This window comes from Rhineura floridana, chromosome 1 (genome assembly GCF_030035675.1).
Source record: "Rhineura floridana isolate rRhiFlo1 chromosome 1, rRhiFlo1.hap2, whole genome shotgun sequence".
In the NCBI taxonomy this organism is placed as follows: domain Eukaryota; kingdom Metazoa; phylum Chordata; class Lepidosauria; order Squamata; family Rhineuridae; genus Rhineura; species Rhineura floridana.
In genome coordinates this window covers 834739-850028 of record NC_084480.1, presented here as the reverse complement: position 1 = coordinate 850028, position 15290 = coordinate 834739, and the positions used below count along the sequence as shown (strand labels likewise).

The 15290-nt window shown below is 48.3% G+C and overlaps 1 protein-coding gene across 1 annotated transcript in view; it reads left to right on the top strand.

The window, feature by feature from the left end:
• The window catches only part of FAM221B (family with sequence similarity 221 member B), a 32959-nt gene that overhangs the window by 10404 nt on the left and 7265 nt on the right, over nucleotides 1–15290 (top strand). The window contains exons 2-3 of the mRNA XM_061607343.1: nucleotides 10530–11059; nucleotides 12290–12433. Of these exons, the coding sequence (XP_061463327.1) occupies nucleotides 10540–11059; nucleotides 12290–12433 (664 nt within the window). The 5' untranslated portion in view covers nucleotides 10530–10539. The remainder of the gene's footprint in view (nucleotides 1–10529; nucleotides 11060–12289; nucleotides 12434–15290) is intronic.

The window sequence follows — 15290 nt, the reverse complement described above, 5'->3', positions numbered from 1 at the left end:
CCTGATTGTTGTATGCTTGACTACAGTTTCAATATCTTTCCAGGTCTCTGGCTCTGGAAGTTCATCAGCTCTTGCCAGGTAGGACAGTCTCAGTGGAGGTACACCTCTGTTGGTGCGGTTAGAGCGTCTTGGTGCAGGACTCTCTGCTGCCCCTTCTGGCAGTGCAGGTTCCCCTTCTTGCTCTGATTCCTCACTGTCCTCCAGTGCTGGCATGTCGCTGTAATCTGTAGTGCTCTATGGTATTTCTACTTTATCTTCTTCACTGTCGTGGTCTTGGGATGGTGCCCCTTCTGGTTGGAATGCACCTTGACCTTCATCAAAGGAGACAGCTCTTTGGATTTCAATCCTTTCTGTTTTGGGATTTAGGATTCTGTATCCCTTTTGCCTTGAAGAATATCCAATGAAGATTCCTTCTTTTGTAGTGTTGCCCAATTTGGTTCTCTTCTGGTGTGGAATGTGACTGTGCACTTTTGATCCAAACACCTTTAAATGAGCCAAATTGGGTATGCGCCCATACCATAATTCAAATGGAGTCTTGTTGCCATTCGCTTTTGTTGGCAAATGATTCTGTAGATAGGTGGCAGTATACACTGCCTCTCCCCAATGCTTCTGTGGGAGACTGGCATCTTCTAGCATGGATCTCACCATCTCAGTAAGGGTTCTGAATTTTCTCTCTGAGACTCCGTTCTGTTCTGGGTTGTGGGGTACAGTGATTTGATGCTCAATCCCATGTTCACGCAGAAACTGCTGGATAGCATGAGACATGTCCTCCCCCCCCCGTTGTCAGAACGTAGAATTTGTGGCTTTCTCAGAAATTTAGTGGTCACCATTGCAATATATTCTTTGAGTTTCTGAAGCATTTGCCCCTTCTCCTTCAGCATGTAGATTACAGTGAATCTTGAATACAGGAATACCCCAATTTACGTACCTTCATTTTACGGACTCTCGCGATTACGGACATGCTCCATAGTCCACCACACCCCAGTTAACATACACGCCCTTCGCAATTACGGACACTGACGGAATGCCCGAACTTGCGTTCCACGTGCCTTGTGCGTTGCGAAGCGTCGTCTCCCCGTAGCATAGCGATCAGAGCGCCTAGCGATCAGAGCAATCTGAGAGACTCCTGACCTGAAGGTTCTCATTGAAGTACAGTACTCTTCACTACTGTACTTAACAGCGATCGGAGCTCTGCCTGCCCCGGCCTAGGTCAGTGGCGGCAGTGTGTGTGTGTGTGGGGGCACCTCGTGCTCTTTACAGTACTGTAGATCCCCTGAATCCATTTTATACCTCTCCATTGTCCCCCATTGTCCCATTGTCCCATCTTCCTTTCTTGCTTTAATTGATTGTGATAAAATAAAAAATAATAAAAATTCTTTAGATCACCCTGATTTCATTTTATACCTCTCCATTGTGCCATCTTCCTTTCCTGCTTTAATTGAATACTTTTCTCTCTGTCTCTGCCCATCATTAGTTCTGGCTTTTGCTTGTGACTCCCAATAGCGTGTGTGTGTGGGGTGTGTGTGTGTATTGGTATTGTTTTCCCTTGCCTTCAGCTCAGTACAGTAGTACAGTACATAATGGCAGATACAAAGAAAAGTCATAAATCTATTACCTTAGATATGAAGCTTAAAATGATTAAACTGTCTGATAAAGGTGTTTCTCAAGCTGAGATAGGCTGAAGGCTAGGCTTCACTCGAACTACAGTTAACACGGTCATGAAAAGCAAAGAAAAAATTCCTGTGGAAGTTAAGAGTGCTACGCCAGTGAACACAACAACAATTAGAAAAAGGGATAGCGTTGTTGCAGACATGGAGAGACTCTTAATACTTTGGGTAGAAAATCAGACTGCACGCCAGGTTCCTGTAAGCCAGGCAATGATTCAGAGTAAGGCCTTAAGCCTATTCAATGACCTGAAGGCTAAGGAAGGTGAGGCAGCGAAGGATGCCGAATTTGTTGCAAGCCGTGGATGGTTTGACAGGTTCAAGAAGAGGTCTAACCTACATAACATGAGAGTGCAAGGAGAGACAGCTGCTGCAGATACTGAGGCTGCAGAAAGCTATCCACGCGACCGTGCCAGAATTATTGAAGAGGGAGGCTACTCCAAGGAACACATTTTTAATGTGGATGAGACAGGGCTGTTCTGGAAAAAGACGCCTGCAAGAACCTTCATCGCAAGAGAGGAGAAAACAATGCCAGGCTACAAGCCAGCTAAAGAAAGAATAACCCTCCTGTTAGGTGGCAATGCCTCTGGTACCTTGAAACTAAAGCCTATGCTAATTTATCATTGGGAAATCCCTAGAGCTTTAAAGAACTACGTTAAAATTAGACTTCCAGTGCATTGGAGGTCTAATAGAAAAGCATGGGTGACTGCAGCCATTTTCAAAGATTAGTTTGACACCTGCTTTGTACCAGAGGTGAAAGCCTATTGCAAGGACAACAATATCCCTTTTAAAATTTTGCTCCTTGTAGACAATGCTCCTGGCCACCCTCAAACGTTAGATGAACTGAACCCTAACATTTTAGTGGAATTCCTACCACTGAATACCACTTCACTCCTGCAGCCCATGGATCAATGTGTCATAGCCACCTTCAAGTTGAACTACTTGAAAAGAACATTCAGTAAATGTATTGCAGCAATAGACAATGAAGAGGGCAAGAAGACCTAAAGAAGTTCTGGAAAAGCTACAACATCTTGGATTGCATCAAAGCTATAAGAGATGCTTGGAATGACATCAAGGAAACAACAATGAAAGGGGCCTGGAAAAAATTATGCCCACAGTTTGTTGCTGATGTCGAAGCCTTTGAAGATCCTGTAGCTGATGTTACTGGAAATATTGTAGAGATGGCAAGGCAGTTAGAGCTGGGAGTGGAGCCAGAAGATGTTGCTGAACTTATGGTGTCCCATACTGAACCTCTCAGCAATGAAGATCTTCTGGAACTTGAAGAGGAGAGAGAAGAAGAAAATGTGCCGGATGAGGATGAGACCATGGAACAGCCTGAAGGCCTAACTTCAAAAATTCTCTTGGAAGCTTTCCGTCATCTTGATAGCACCATGGCTCTTTTGAAAAGCATGATAGGGACTTTGAAAGAAGTTCCAAAGTCAATGCTAACATTTTGGGGGCTTATGCCTGTTACAAAGAAATCTACAGGGAAAAGAAAAGAGCTACAGTTCAAATGTTCTTAGACACCTGCTTTCATAAAAGGCCAGCAGCTCCCAGTCAATCTCCCAGACCATCAACATCCACTGAAAGTCCATCTCTAGCATCGACATCAGCCCCAAGCCCTACTCCTACTTCAAGTAGTCCATCCAAACCGCCAGCAAGAAAGCGTCTAGCCCTTGATGACTCGACTTATGAAGTAGAAGATATGCCCTCTCCTTCATCTTTCCTACAGTACATATAAATTTTCGTTCATCCATTTCACATCTGCCAGCTATTAAACGTAAGCTTACCCTTTTTCATAAAGGGTTTATTTTATTTTATGTTTCTTTTAGTTATAAATGCATTATTTACATCAGTTATGCCCGTATATGACAATTGCAGTGCAGTACATGCATCGATAAGTGGGGGAAAAGGTAGTGTTTCACTTTAAGTACATTTTCAGTTTACATACTTGGTCCAGACCCATTGCGTATGTTAATGCGGGGTATTCCTGTAGTCATCAATAAAACTAACAATGTATCTATTTCCACCATTTGAAGGAATTGGCATTTCACAAATGTCGCTGTGAATCAACTCTAGGGGGCGCTTAGTCTTCCCTTTACTCTGCTTAGGAAAACTTGGACTTGTCCCTTTAGCTTTAACACAGCATGTACATCTCCCCTTTACTTGGCAGGGTTCGATTTTCATGCCTTTTACTAAAGTATTCCTTTGAAGGGTATTAATCATTGCGATGTCTTTGTGTCCAAGCCTTCTATGCCATAAATGCAAACACGGCTTGTTACAGCAGTCCTTCACAATATTAGCTTCTGGGCTTTGCTGATCAATTTCCTACTTTCTTTTTCCCTTAGTAGCTGTGCATATAATTACATCATCTCGGGAAATTGCACAGGAATTTTGCTCAAATAGCACTGAATATCCTTTATTGGTTGCCTCACTGACTGAGATCAAAGTTTTAGAAATTCCTGGAGTCCAGAACACATTTCTAAAGTAAATCTCTTTAGTACAACTTGGTGTCTGGCAAACCAGCTTTGCATTCCCTTCCCCTTTTATGGGCACTTCTTGTGAGTCAGCAACTTTAACTGAGTCTCCATGTGGGGTTAGAGTTTCAAATAGGGTTTTTGCATTTATCAAATGGGCGGTTGCTCCCAAATCTATATAGACTTTATTATCATTACATTTCTCAACATGAGTTACTTGTAAACTGTTGAAATATTTCTTGTCTGTCTTTTTAAATCCTTTATTTTGTCCTTCAGACTTCCCTTTCTCGTCGCACTGATTTTTACGGAGAGTCTCTGAACCACACAGAAAGCAGCCTTTGGATCGCTCCTTTTGTTTTCCAAATCTGCATATGACTGGCATTCGGCCAGAAGTCTGTGTACTAAGGAAAGAGGAAACGCTGTCCTTTCCTGCAGCATCTCTTTCGCTTTGCTGAAAGAATTGCTTTCTGACTTCTGATATAATTTCATTTAGAGTCTTTTGCTGTTGTTGCAATATGAGGCAGAAAGTATTCATTGATTTTCGGAGGGAATCTAGAAACAAAGCAATCTGCGTGAGCTGGTCCAGTTTGGTGCCGGCTTCTTCGATTCCCTGATTTAACACCATAAATTTAGTGAGGTGTTCTTCAAATGAATCATCCCTCATTTGCAAATTAATAAGACTTTGTAACATTGAAATTAAATGCCCTTGGCTTTTTGGCTGGTGGTTAGACTCCAGTGTAATTCACATTTCTCTGGCATTTTTACAGTTAATGATCAAAGGGTTTGTGAGTTACTCACGCACTTCACTATGAGATCCTGAGCTCTTCATCTTTCTGGGTCCGAACTCTCCTTGCTTCCTGCGAGGCTTCTGGTCCCGGTTCCGGGTCTTTGATCACTTCCATTAGCTTCTGTTGCTTTAAGTGAGATCCCATCCGAAACTACCACAGCTTCCAGTTTCCAGGTGACAGTGTGTCGAGGCTTAGCTGTTGTTTATTATTTATTATTTATTTATTTCATTTCATTTTTAGACCGCCCATAGCTAATAGCTCTCTGGGCGGTGTACAAACAGGATTAAAATACAATAGTATAATAAAATCAATAACACATAACAGCAAGTTAACTAACAACGTTAAACATGAAAACATTAAACATTAAACATTAAAATGCCTGGGAGTATAGCCAATGTTCCATTGTAGCCATCCTTAAGAAAAAGACTTAACTCTTTACTGACAAAACTCTGAAGGTCTTTACTAAGCTTCCTTGATTCGCAACACAAAAGCTCCTTTAATTACTCAGATCTCCTTTTGCATGGCTGGGGCCCATAACCTGTCGGAGAGTGGCGAAACTGGGAATGGAGAGACTGAGTGAGCCTTTAGGTGTGTTTGAATCTTTGCTAAAGATTATACCTTCCCTGCAAATTAGTCAGACAGAGACTTTAAGCTTTAAAATAAGAAATAACTACTTTATTCTGGAAGTACATACTTGATAGGAAAGAGTCCTACATCCAGCTAACTAGCTAAGTTGGAGATGCAAACCCTAAGCCTAGTGTTTGCCGTCATGCTTGGAGGAGAGGGAGAGACAAATATGTCTGCTCTCCCTCTCAAGAGAAAGAAGGAGGAGGAAGGAGTGAAGGAGATGTGGTCAACATCCTTTGCGTATCAGTTTAACAGGAAGGGCGAGTCAGCAGGAGATCAAAAGACAGGTATTAGCCTAGCAATCAGGAGGTCTCCTCTCTAGCTACCCTTTTTAACCCCATGCAGCCTCAGCCCACAAGTTGGAGTTGAACCACATACTCCAACAATTGGTTCCATTGTTGTATAGCTCTAACAGTTAGGAAGTGTTTCCTGATGTCCAGTCGAAATCTGGCTTCCTGTAACTTGAGCCCATTATTCCATGTCCTGCACTCTGGGAGGATCCAGAAGAGATCCCGGCCCTCCTGTGTGTGACAACCTTTCATGTACTTGAACAGTGCTATCATATCTCCCCTCAGTCTTCTCTTCTCCAGGCTAAACATGCCCAGTTCTTTCAGTCTCTCCTCATAGGGCTTTGTTTCCAGTTCTCTGATCATCTTTGTTGCCCTCCTCTGAACCTGTTCCAGTTTGTCTACATCCTTCTTAAAGTGTGGTGTCCAGAACTCAACCCAGTACTCAAGATGAGGCCTAACCAATGCTGAACAGAGGGGAACCAATACTTCACACGATTTGGAAACTATATTTCTGTTAATGCAGCGTAAAATAGCATTTGCCTTGTTTGCAGTCATATCACACTGTTGGCTCATTTTCAGCTTGTGATCAACAACAATCCCAAGATCTTTCTTGTATGTAGCATTGCTGAGCCAAGTATCCACCATCTTATAACTGTGCGTTTGGGTTTTTTTCCCTAGGTACAGAACGTTGCACTTATCCCTGTTAAATTTCATCCTGTTGTTTTCAGCGCAATGCTCCAGCCTGTCAAGATCCCTTTGAATTTTGTTTCTGTCTTCCAGGGTGTTAGCTATACCTCCCAATTTTTATCATCTGCAAATTTGATAAGTATTCCCTGCACCTCTTCATCCAAGTCATTAATAAAAATGTTGAAAAGCACTGGGCCCAGGACTGAGCCCTGTGGTACCCTGCTTGTTACCTTCCCCCAGTTTGAGACAGAACCATTGATAAACACCCTTTGAGTATGATTCTGGAGCCAACTGTGGATCTACCTGATAGTTGTTCCATCAGGCCCACATTTAGCTGCCTTGCTAATCAGAATGTCATGGGGCACTTTGTCAAAAGCTTTGCTGAAGCTGAGATAGATTATGTCTACAGCATTCCCACAGTCTACCAGGGAGGTTACCCGATCAAAAAATGAGATAACATTGGTTTGGCAGGATTTGTTCTTCATAAATCCATGTTGGCTTCTAGTAATCACTGCATTGTTTTCTAGGTGCTTACAGATTGACCACTTTATAATCTGTTCCATAATTTTCCCAGGGATTGATGTCAGGCTGACCGGTCTGTAGTTCCCAGAATGAGCAGTCTGTGTCACATCTTCATGGTGATGACCTAAACAATTGCACATCACCTGATGGGTGTGACCCCTGAGGGAGGATTGCCATTTTTGCCTTTTCTGTCAGCTGGGCCACCGGGGACAGCAGCAGTGGCCTGGGCAGGGAGGAGTGGATGAGAGGGACCAGACCTGCACTGCTCTTGGGGCAAAGAGGCAAAGAAGACAGTGCTGGTGTTTACCTTCAATGCATGTGCATCTGGTTGCTTAATATGCTACTGACCACAGAAGTGTGCTTGCCAGACTCTTAAAGTCCTGTTGTTATGAAGAGTGCAGTTTGCATGCAGGCTTGTGATTCTCACATACAGTCTGACACTCAGTTCTTGGGATCTTTTGACACTGAAACTTGCACTTTAGAGTTTGGCACCTGAAGAATTAACATTGACACAAAGATAAAACAAAAGTAAATTTATTGTATCAAGAGAGAACTAGCATATTGTCTAAAAAGGGAATTAACACATTTAAACAAAGTCAATAATTATTTATATGAGGCTGAGTTAGACCTTAAACAGATACTAATTCTTAAAAAGCATTCCTAGATACACAAAAACACTTGAATGTGGTCAGGTAGAGGGGGGGAGGGAGGTGTTGGCTGAAGGGGTGAAGGTAGTTCCAGAAGAGGAAAGGAATAATGGAGATTTGGGAAGTGATGTGGGGCTTTGGGAAAAGCGCCAAGGCAAGAATTAGAAGCAAGAAATTGGAAGTCTCTGGGGATACGGCAAGGGGGATAAAGAGAGCAGGTCTCCCCAAGAAAGAGAGACCTGCTGAGGCTTGAAAATGGAAGAGGGAAGGAGGGGTACCTTTCCTCATTCTGGAAAGCTGGGGTTCGCTGGTGGATGGCTCTCCAGCAATAAAAAGCGATAGAGGGAAGGGAGGAGGACTCCACAGGAAAGTTCGTGGTAAGAGAGACCAAAGATTCCTAGCTAGCAAGTGAAAAGCATCACCTCTTAGGACTGAGTTAGGCTTGAAAATTAGCATAAAAACAAAGACTGCAAATCCATCCTCTTGCCAGTGAAAGGGTGTTAAATGTTTTAAGATGGTGTCAGCTGAGAACAGTTTGTATAAAAAAATGTTTGCAAAATGACTTTAGAAAAATCTTATTCTGCTGTCTAGATGAGAAGATAAAAGAGGTTAACATATGTTTTGGATTCTGCTGGTAACAGCCTTTCAATCTATTGGAAACTGTTTGATTAGTCATTGCAAGGGAGGGGGAAGGATTTAGGTGATCATATCTTGGTTAAACTCTTCGGGGTGATGCTTTTTTAAAAAAATTGCAAATGATAAGGGACGGATGGTGGAGAAAATATGAAATGGACTGCCTTCAAGTTGATCCTGACTGATGGCGACCCTATGAATAGGGTTTTCACGGTGAGCAGTATTCAGAGGTGCCTTCCTCTGAGGCTGAGAGGCACTGACTGACCCAAGGTCACCCCGTGAGCTTCATGGCTGTGTGGGGATTTGAACCCTGACAGTGGGGAGGAGAGCCTGGCTGGGAGTCCAGAGTCTGTGAGTTCAAATCCCCGCTCGTGTCTCCTGGGCGTCAAGGGCCAGCTAAAGATCACCCCCACAGGGAGTGCCTCAGGGGTGACGTGCCCTGCCACCTGTGCAGCAGTAGGCAAGCGGCATAGTCCCAAGGAGCCCAGTTGCCCCCCAGCTGGCAGTTGCGGACAAGGAAGGGGCTGGCTTGTGCAGCTGTGGCAAGCTGAGCAGGCCCTAGCCAGCTGGGGAGGACTAGCCTCAGAGGGAGGCAATGGTGAACCCCCTCTGAATACCGCTTACCATGAAATCCCTATTCATAGGGTCGCCATAAGTCGGGATCGACCGGAAGGCAGTCCATCCCAGAACACTGTGAAGAAAGTGACGCTCGGATCCCAAGTAAGCCATGTTTTCAGATTGCTCCAGGTGGTGGTAGCTGCGGCTTCATCTTCTAGGCGGGCAATGGTTCCCAAACTTTACCCCCCCCCATGGACTTGAAAATTGTGGGTGTTTTTGGTGAACTGCTTAATGATTTTTCTGCCTGTTATAGCACTTGCGATGAGTTGTGCTGGAAGCTGCATGATTTTTAATTGAATTTTCATCGCTTCTTTTATTTCTAATATTGTATTTTATGATATTACAATTTGCATTCCATGGAATTCAAATGGCAATCCGACAAAATAAAACATAACGAATAAAAGAAGCATCCATATGAATATTTATTAAACAATGTTTCATGGGGACATGCTGTGGGCCACCTGAAGGAAGCTCATGGGCCGCACTTTGGGAAGCTCTTTCCCCCGCTCACTTCCTCCAGTCTCTGTCCTTATACCACCTTGAACTGTGTCTTACCTATAGCTAGGGGGAAAAGCTGAATGAGTCACCTCTGGACTGTGGTGCAAACTGGGTGATCTCATGCTGAGATTCAGGAGTTCACGCACATCACCTGGATGGGCAAGGTTGCTAAGGGGCCCAGATGTGTGGGTCTCTAGCAAGGAAGGGATTAATTAGGGAAAAGAAACAGGGGGAGTGGGTGGCTGTGCACCAAACAGAGCATTAGCACCCATATGGCAGTGCCAGGTACCCCCTGCCCCCCCCCCCAGCTCTGGTGCAGAAACAGAACCCAGGTGGCTGCTGTGCCAATAAACAAGGCCTCTGTTGTCATGGAAATGCTTCTTCCCTGTGGCCAGGGATCAGGGCTCTCTGGCTACAGCTGGTGTGGCCCAGCAGAGGGAGGAGAGCGGCCATCCCTGGTAAGGGGCCAGCATTCCTGCTCCCCACCAACCCCACTGCCCCTCAATTGACTAGCCCGTCTGGCCACACTCTGTGCCCATCCCGCTGGATGATCCATGGGACTGGCTTTTTATAGCCACCCTGCCTGTTTGCCAGGGCTTAGCGGGGGGGGAGGAGAAGGGGCATAGCCCAGTGGCATATGCTTTCTATGAACAAGGTCTGAGGTTCAGATCTCAGCAGCACCTCCACTGAAAAGGATCTCCAGTACTGAAGGTGGGACAGACCCCAGCCCACCTCCCCACTGCCATCAGAGGCCATGGAGAGCTGCTCCCAGTCAGAGCAGAGAAGGCCAGGCCAGCAAAGATAAGGCCCTGCCTGTGCTCTTGTCTTCGGGCCAGCTTCCTCTGGGCGTGAGAGATCTCTCTCTGTGGATTCTGCCCTTCCCAGCTCTGTCCTGGTAACTGCTTCCTGCCTGCCTGGCTGGGGCCCAGCTGCTTTGCGGCTGGCTTCCTGCACGATCTCCGGCACAGTTGCCTAGTGATGGACAACATCCCGCCGTCCTGTCCTTTGCTGTCTCCTGGGAATGCAGGTCAGCCCAGGCTCTGTTCTGCCTTCTGAACTGGGATTGTTTGTGTTCCAGAACAGCCAGCATGGAAGAGGAGCCCGCTGAAGACTTGCCCCCATCCTCAGAGGAGCAGGAGGGTGCTTTGAGGACCTCTTCCACAGCTCTAGAGGTGGAGGAGGAGATTATCATGCCTACCTCCACTTCCTTCGAGGGCGAAGATGAGGAGACGATCCTGCCCATGTCTACATCCCCGGAAGAAGGCGAGGAGGAGGAGGGCAAGGAGACGTCCCTCCCACCTTCCGAGTGGGAGACCTCAGAGTCGCTGGTCCCGCAGGAGCAGAGCCCAAGTGACGAGAGGTCTTCTTCCCAGCCTCTGGAGAGCTCGGAGCTCTCCTCCTCCTCCACAGCCTCCTCGCCTTCCACGTCGCCTCTTTCCTGGAAGATGCCGCGGGAGGGTCTGCAACCCCTCGAGGAGGAGGAAGACAAGCAGGAGAGCGAGGAGCCCACGACAGACCTGAGCAGCATCCTCCCCCAGAGTAGTCAGCTGGGGGTGCAGAAGAAGGGGGCCAAGAGGAAGGGGGCTGTTGTGAAGAAGGGAGCTCTGAGTAGGTCTCCTTGCAATCGGCTTTCCCCCTTAGGAGAGTTGGGTTGCCTGGGCCTGGGACAAGGAGGTGGGTTGGGCTTGGGCACAGCAGCATGTGGCTGCAGAACACCTGGTGCCCTCGTGGCACCCTTGAGCTGCTGGTGGCAAGGGCCAGATGAAGGGGGCACAGAAGCTGGTCTGCTGGGCCCTGCAGCCTTCCTGCAGCAGAGGTGGGGGAATGCTGCCACAGAGACACCGCAGGCACAGAGACAAAATGGAACCGTCAGGCCTCCTCCTTCATGTCCCACAAGGGCCTCCTTCCAGTTAGACACTGGACAGAAGTGAGGGAGTTGGGGGGAAGGACGGTAGGGCAGGCGGGGAAGGCCCAAGGGATGGCTAGATGTCAGGTAGGGGAGAGTTCCGAAGGAAAAAGGGGAACCTCGAGGAGAAGAAGTCCTAAGATCAGGGACGGCCTTCTCTAGTGAAACACTAGAGGCAGTGGGTGGGAGAGGCTGATCCCCATCTCTGGAGGCCTCTGCTTCAGGTTTTTCTGAGTTTCGTCAAAGCTCGAGTCAGAGCACCAGCCGAGCGGAGGTGGAGTGGGTGGGTGGGGGATATTAAGTCAGGTATTACTTGCAGGTATTTCCATCCTTTCTCTCATATAACTTTTCTTACAGAGCTTAACTTTTCTCTTCTGACACTGTGTATGCATTGACCCAGATGTTACCTGCCTTGAGCCCTGGTGGAGGGAGGGTCTATAAGTCACCCAGGGGAGGGAATCCCCTGGCTCCCCATCCATCACATGGGGCACACAAGGTGTGTGTGGGGTGTGTGTGTGTAGGGGTGTGGCAGGACAGGGATGAAATAAGAAATCGTGATGAATTTTGAAGACATTTTTTTCTTTAGCATAGAAGAAAGAAAGACAAAAGGAGAAGGAGAGGAAGGGGGGAAGTGAGGAAGAAACAACAACTCGGGTGTTTTGCATATTTGTGAATATTGTTTTCAGCTCTTGATGGAGCCATGGGACGGGCTATTTGTTTATGAATTTTAATTAAAAATTAAATCATTGCTGCCTAGATTTTCTGCACTGAAGGGTACTCAAGGTGGCTTACGATAAAACAACAGGTGCCAGAATGACAAACTCATCAGCGCAGCCCAGCACTCAGTGCAACCCATTTGTCTTTAAAGCCAAGGGATCCTCTCTGCTTGAGCTAATTTGGGCCCTTGGACGGGCTCATGTCTCTGTCCCCAGGCTACACCGTGAGGCCTGTTGTGCCGGCTGAGAAGGCGGAGCTCGTATCAGTGGCTAAAGCGATGCACCGTGAGAACTTCGGCAAGAATGTCAAGGAGCTCTTCCACCTGGAGAAAGAGGCAGCCCTGAAGTCCATCGAGACAGGTGAGGGGGCCACCAGGCTAGGCAGAGACACAGGGGTGATGCTCCTTGAGGCAATCAAGCCCCCACCTCATGTGTTGGCAAGATGTGAGAAAGGACCCTGGCCCCAGTAGAAACTGTAAGTGTGCATGAGTGGATAGAGAGAGACAGAAAGAGAACGAGTCTCAAGAGAGACATATGCACAGTTCTGCATTTAGACAAACAAAATCAAGTGCACAGGTATAGGATGGGGCATGCCTGCCTCAGCAGCAGCACATGTGGAAAGCATCTCTGGATTGATGTTGATCACAAGCTGAACGTGAGTGAGCAGTGTGCCACAGCTGCAAAAAAGGCTAATGCGATTTTAGACAACATTAATAGAACCTTAATCAGTCGCAAGAAAAAAATTGTTCCATTTTGTTCTGAACTAGTAAAAACTCCTCTGAAGTCCTGTGCCCAGTTCTGGATGCCACATATTGCAAAGGCCATAGAGAAACTGGAACAGGCCCCGAGGAAGGCAGCAAAGATGGTCAGAGGGGTGGAAAACTAGCTCTGTGTGGAAAGATTGGAGGGTCTGGGCATGTGTGGCCTGGAGAAGAGAAGACTGGGCAGGTGGGGGGGCATACCCGATTGACCTGGAAGGCTGTCGCACATAAGAGGGCAACAGTTGGTTCTTCTTTGAGGTCAGGATGGTGAGAGCACTTTGACCGGGGGGGCGGGGGGCTCTCCCTCACTGGAGCTCCCCACAGAGGCTGGATGCCCATCCACTGGGGATGCTGTAGCTCTAGAAATCCTGCAGTGAGCTCCCAAGACCCCCCACCCCCTCTTATGACACCCTCTTCCTGCTCAGGACCAAACAAGATAACAAGAAGGAATTCTGACAGCCTCACAACACTGCACCTCCCAGGGTTCTTTGAGGGCAGCCATGACACTTGTTTGTTTTATGCAGTGGATGCTGACCTTTGGCCCTGAAGGACCCTCTTTTCTCTTTTCCCAGGTAAGGCATGAGACATCCATAGATGCCAACTGCGCTGTGCCAGTGAGTGACACACCCCTGAGGATATGTCAGGCTCCCCACAGTGTTTCTGCCACCCCAAAACCAGACTTGCCAAGGAGGTAATCCCAATTCCCAGTGGTTGGGTTATGAACGTGGGAAGCCGCCTTATCCAGAGTCAGATCACTGGTCCATCTGCTGCATTGGCCGTGGCTCTCCATAGTGCAGGCAGAGAGACCCGTTCCCACACCTGCCCCTCCAAATCCACCTGACTGAAGGTGCCAGGAGGGGCTGCACCTGTGAGCTGCGCTCTGCCTTTCCCCCTCGCTGCTTCTCATGCAAGAGACTCCCCACCCCCGCCCCCTGCCTAACCAGACCAGCCACTATATGGGGGCAGGAGGGAGGGCAAAGATTGGCCTGGGAGAAGAGTGCTAGCCCAGCAATACTGGTGGTGGTGGTGATAGTGGTGGCAGCAGCAGTAGCAACAGCAGCTGCCCCTGCTCTCTCCCCCATGGGGGCCATGGTGTCCAAATGCCAGAGCAGCTTCCAGCCTCCTGTGTCACTTTGCCTTCCTTCCCCAAACGTACCCTTTGGGTTGCTACAAGTGCTGCTTAGTATGGGGGGAGACATCCAAGGTGGGACAGTCGCCTTCTGAGGTGCCCCTTTCTTGCAGAGGGAGCCTCTCTTGTCTAATTATTCTCACCGCACCCCCCCCAGAGCCCTCTTGGGTGGGTTTGGGGCAGGCACTGCTGGGGCTTCCAAAGAGCGAGGCCCAGGCTGGCAGGAGCCTCAGAGGAGGTGTCTCGCCTGGTCCAAAGTCCTCACGCCTTTCGTGTGGTAGCTGCTCACTCGCTCATGCCACTTTCTGGGGCCAGCGGGCCCCCCGGCCTCAGGCGCCAAGGGCCATGTGCAGCAGCCAGTCCGTGCTGGCTGTGCCTGGAGGGAGGATGTCCCACGGGTGAGTCCGAGGTGGCTGCGTCAGACTTACATGCAGCTGCAGAAGAGAAGATCCCAGGAAATGCCAGTGAGGACGGTAAGGAGCGAAGCAGCTTAGGATGTTGCCCCGTTCGCAAGTGCATTCTGGGAGTAACTCTGTAGCGCTTCTCTTGCTTCTAAACCAACATGTGCAGCATCTGGGTGGGAAAGGGCAGGCATTAACCCTTGCCTGCCCTCACTGCTATCTGCTTTCCTGCTGGGGGTGCAACATCAATGACTCTTCCTGGCTTTCGGTTTCCTTCCAGACATCCAGACTGTGCCTTTTCTTAGCAAGGGTTGCAGGGTTTGGGCACCTCTTTTGAGACCCCTCCTTGTACTTGTCCCCTTAACTGGGCTGGAGCTGGGGCGAGGGGTGGCTCCTAGGCTGGTTGGGTCCCCAGTCTTCCCCAGAGTCTTCCCTGGAGTCCCAGCCAAGCAAGCGTCTGCAACCCACAACATGTCATGCTGCAGCATCCACTGTGCCTTTGCGCAGGGTCCTGCTGGGGCAAATGTCCCAGGTTGTGCAGCCTGGGGGCAGAGGGGCATGTGGCCTCTGGGCCCCATGTGGCTGTACCAGTTGCGGTGGCTGCTTGAGGCTCATGCGGCAGGGCAACATCTACTGTGTCAGGAGCGGATGAGTTTTTTACATCTACTCCCTGCTCCTGCTCCTGCCAGATTTATTCAGAGCCATCAGATGCCCTGCAAGGCTCACTGGTGGCACAATCCATGCCCCGGGCCTCTCTTTTAGGCAGGCCAGATGTGGTAAGGGGGGGCAATGGGCAGTGGTGGAGCTGAGGCCCAGAAAAATAAGGTGGCATTGGAGAAGGGGGCCATCTCAGGGTTGGGTGGGCAGAGAGGTGTTGTGCAGTGAGATGCAGGCTTTTGGTGGGCTTCACCTGAAGTGCCTGGACC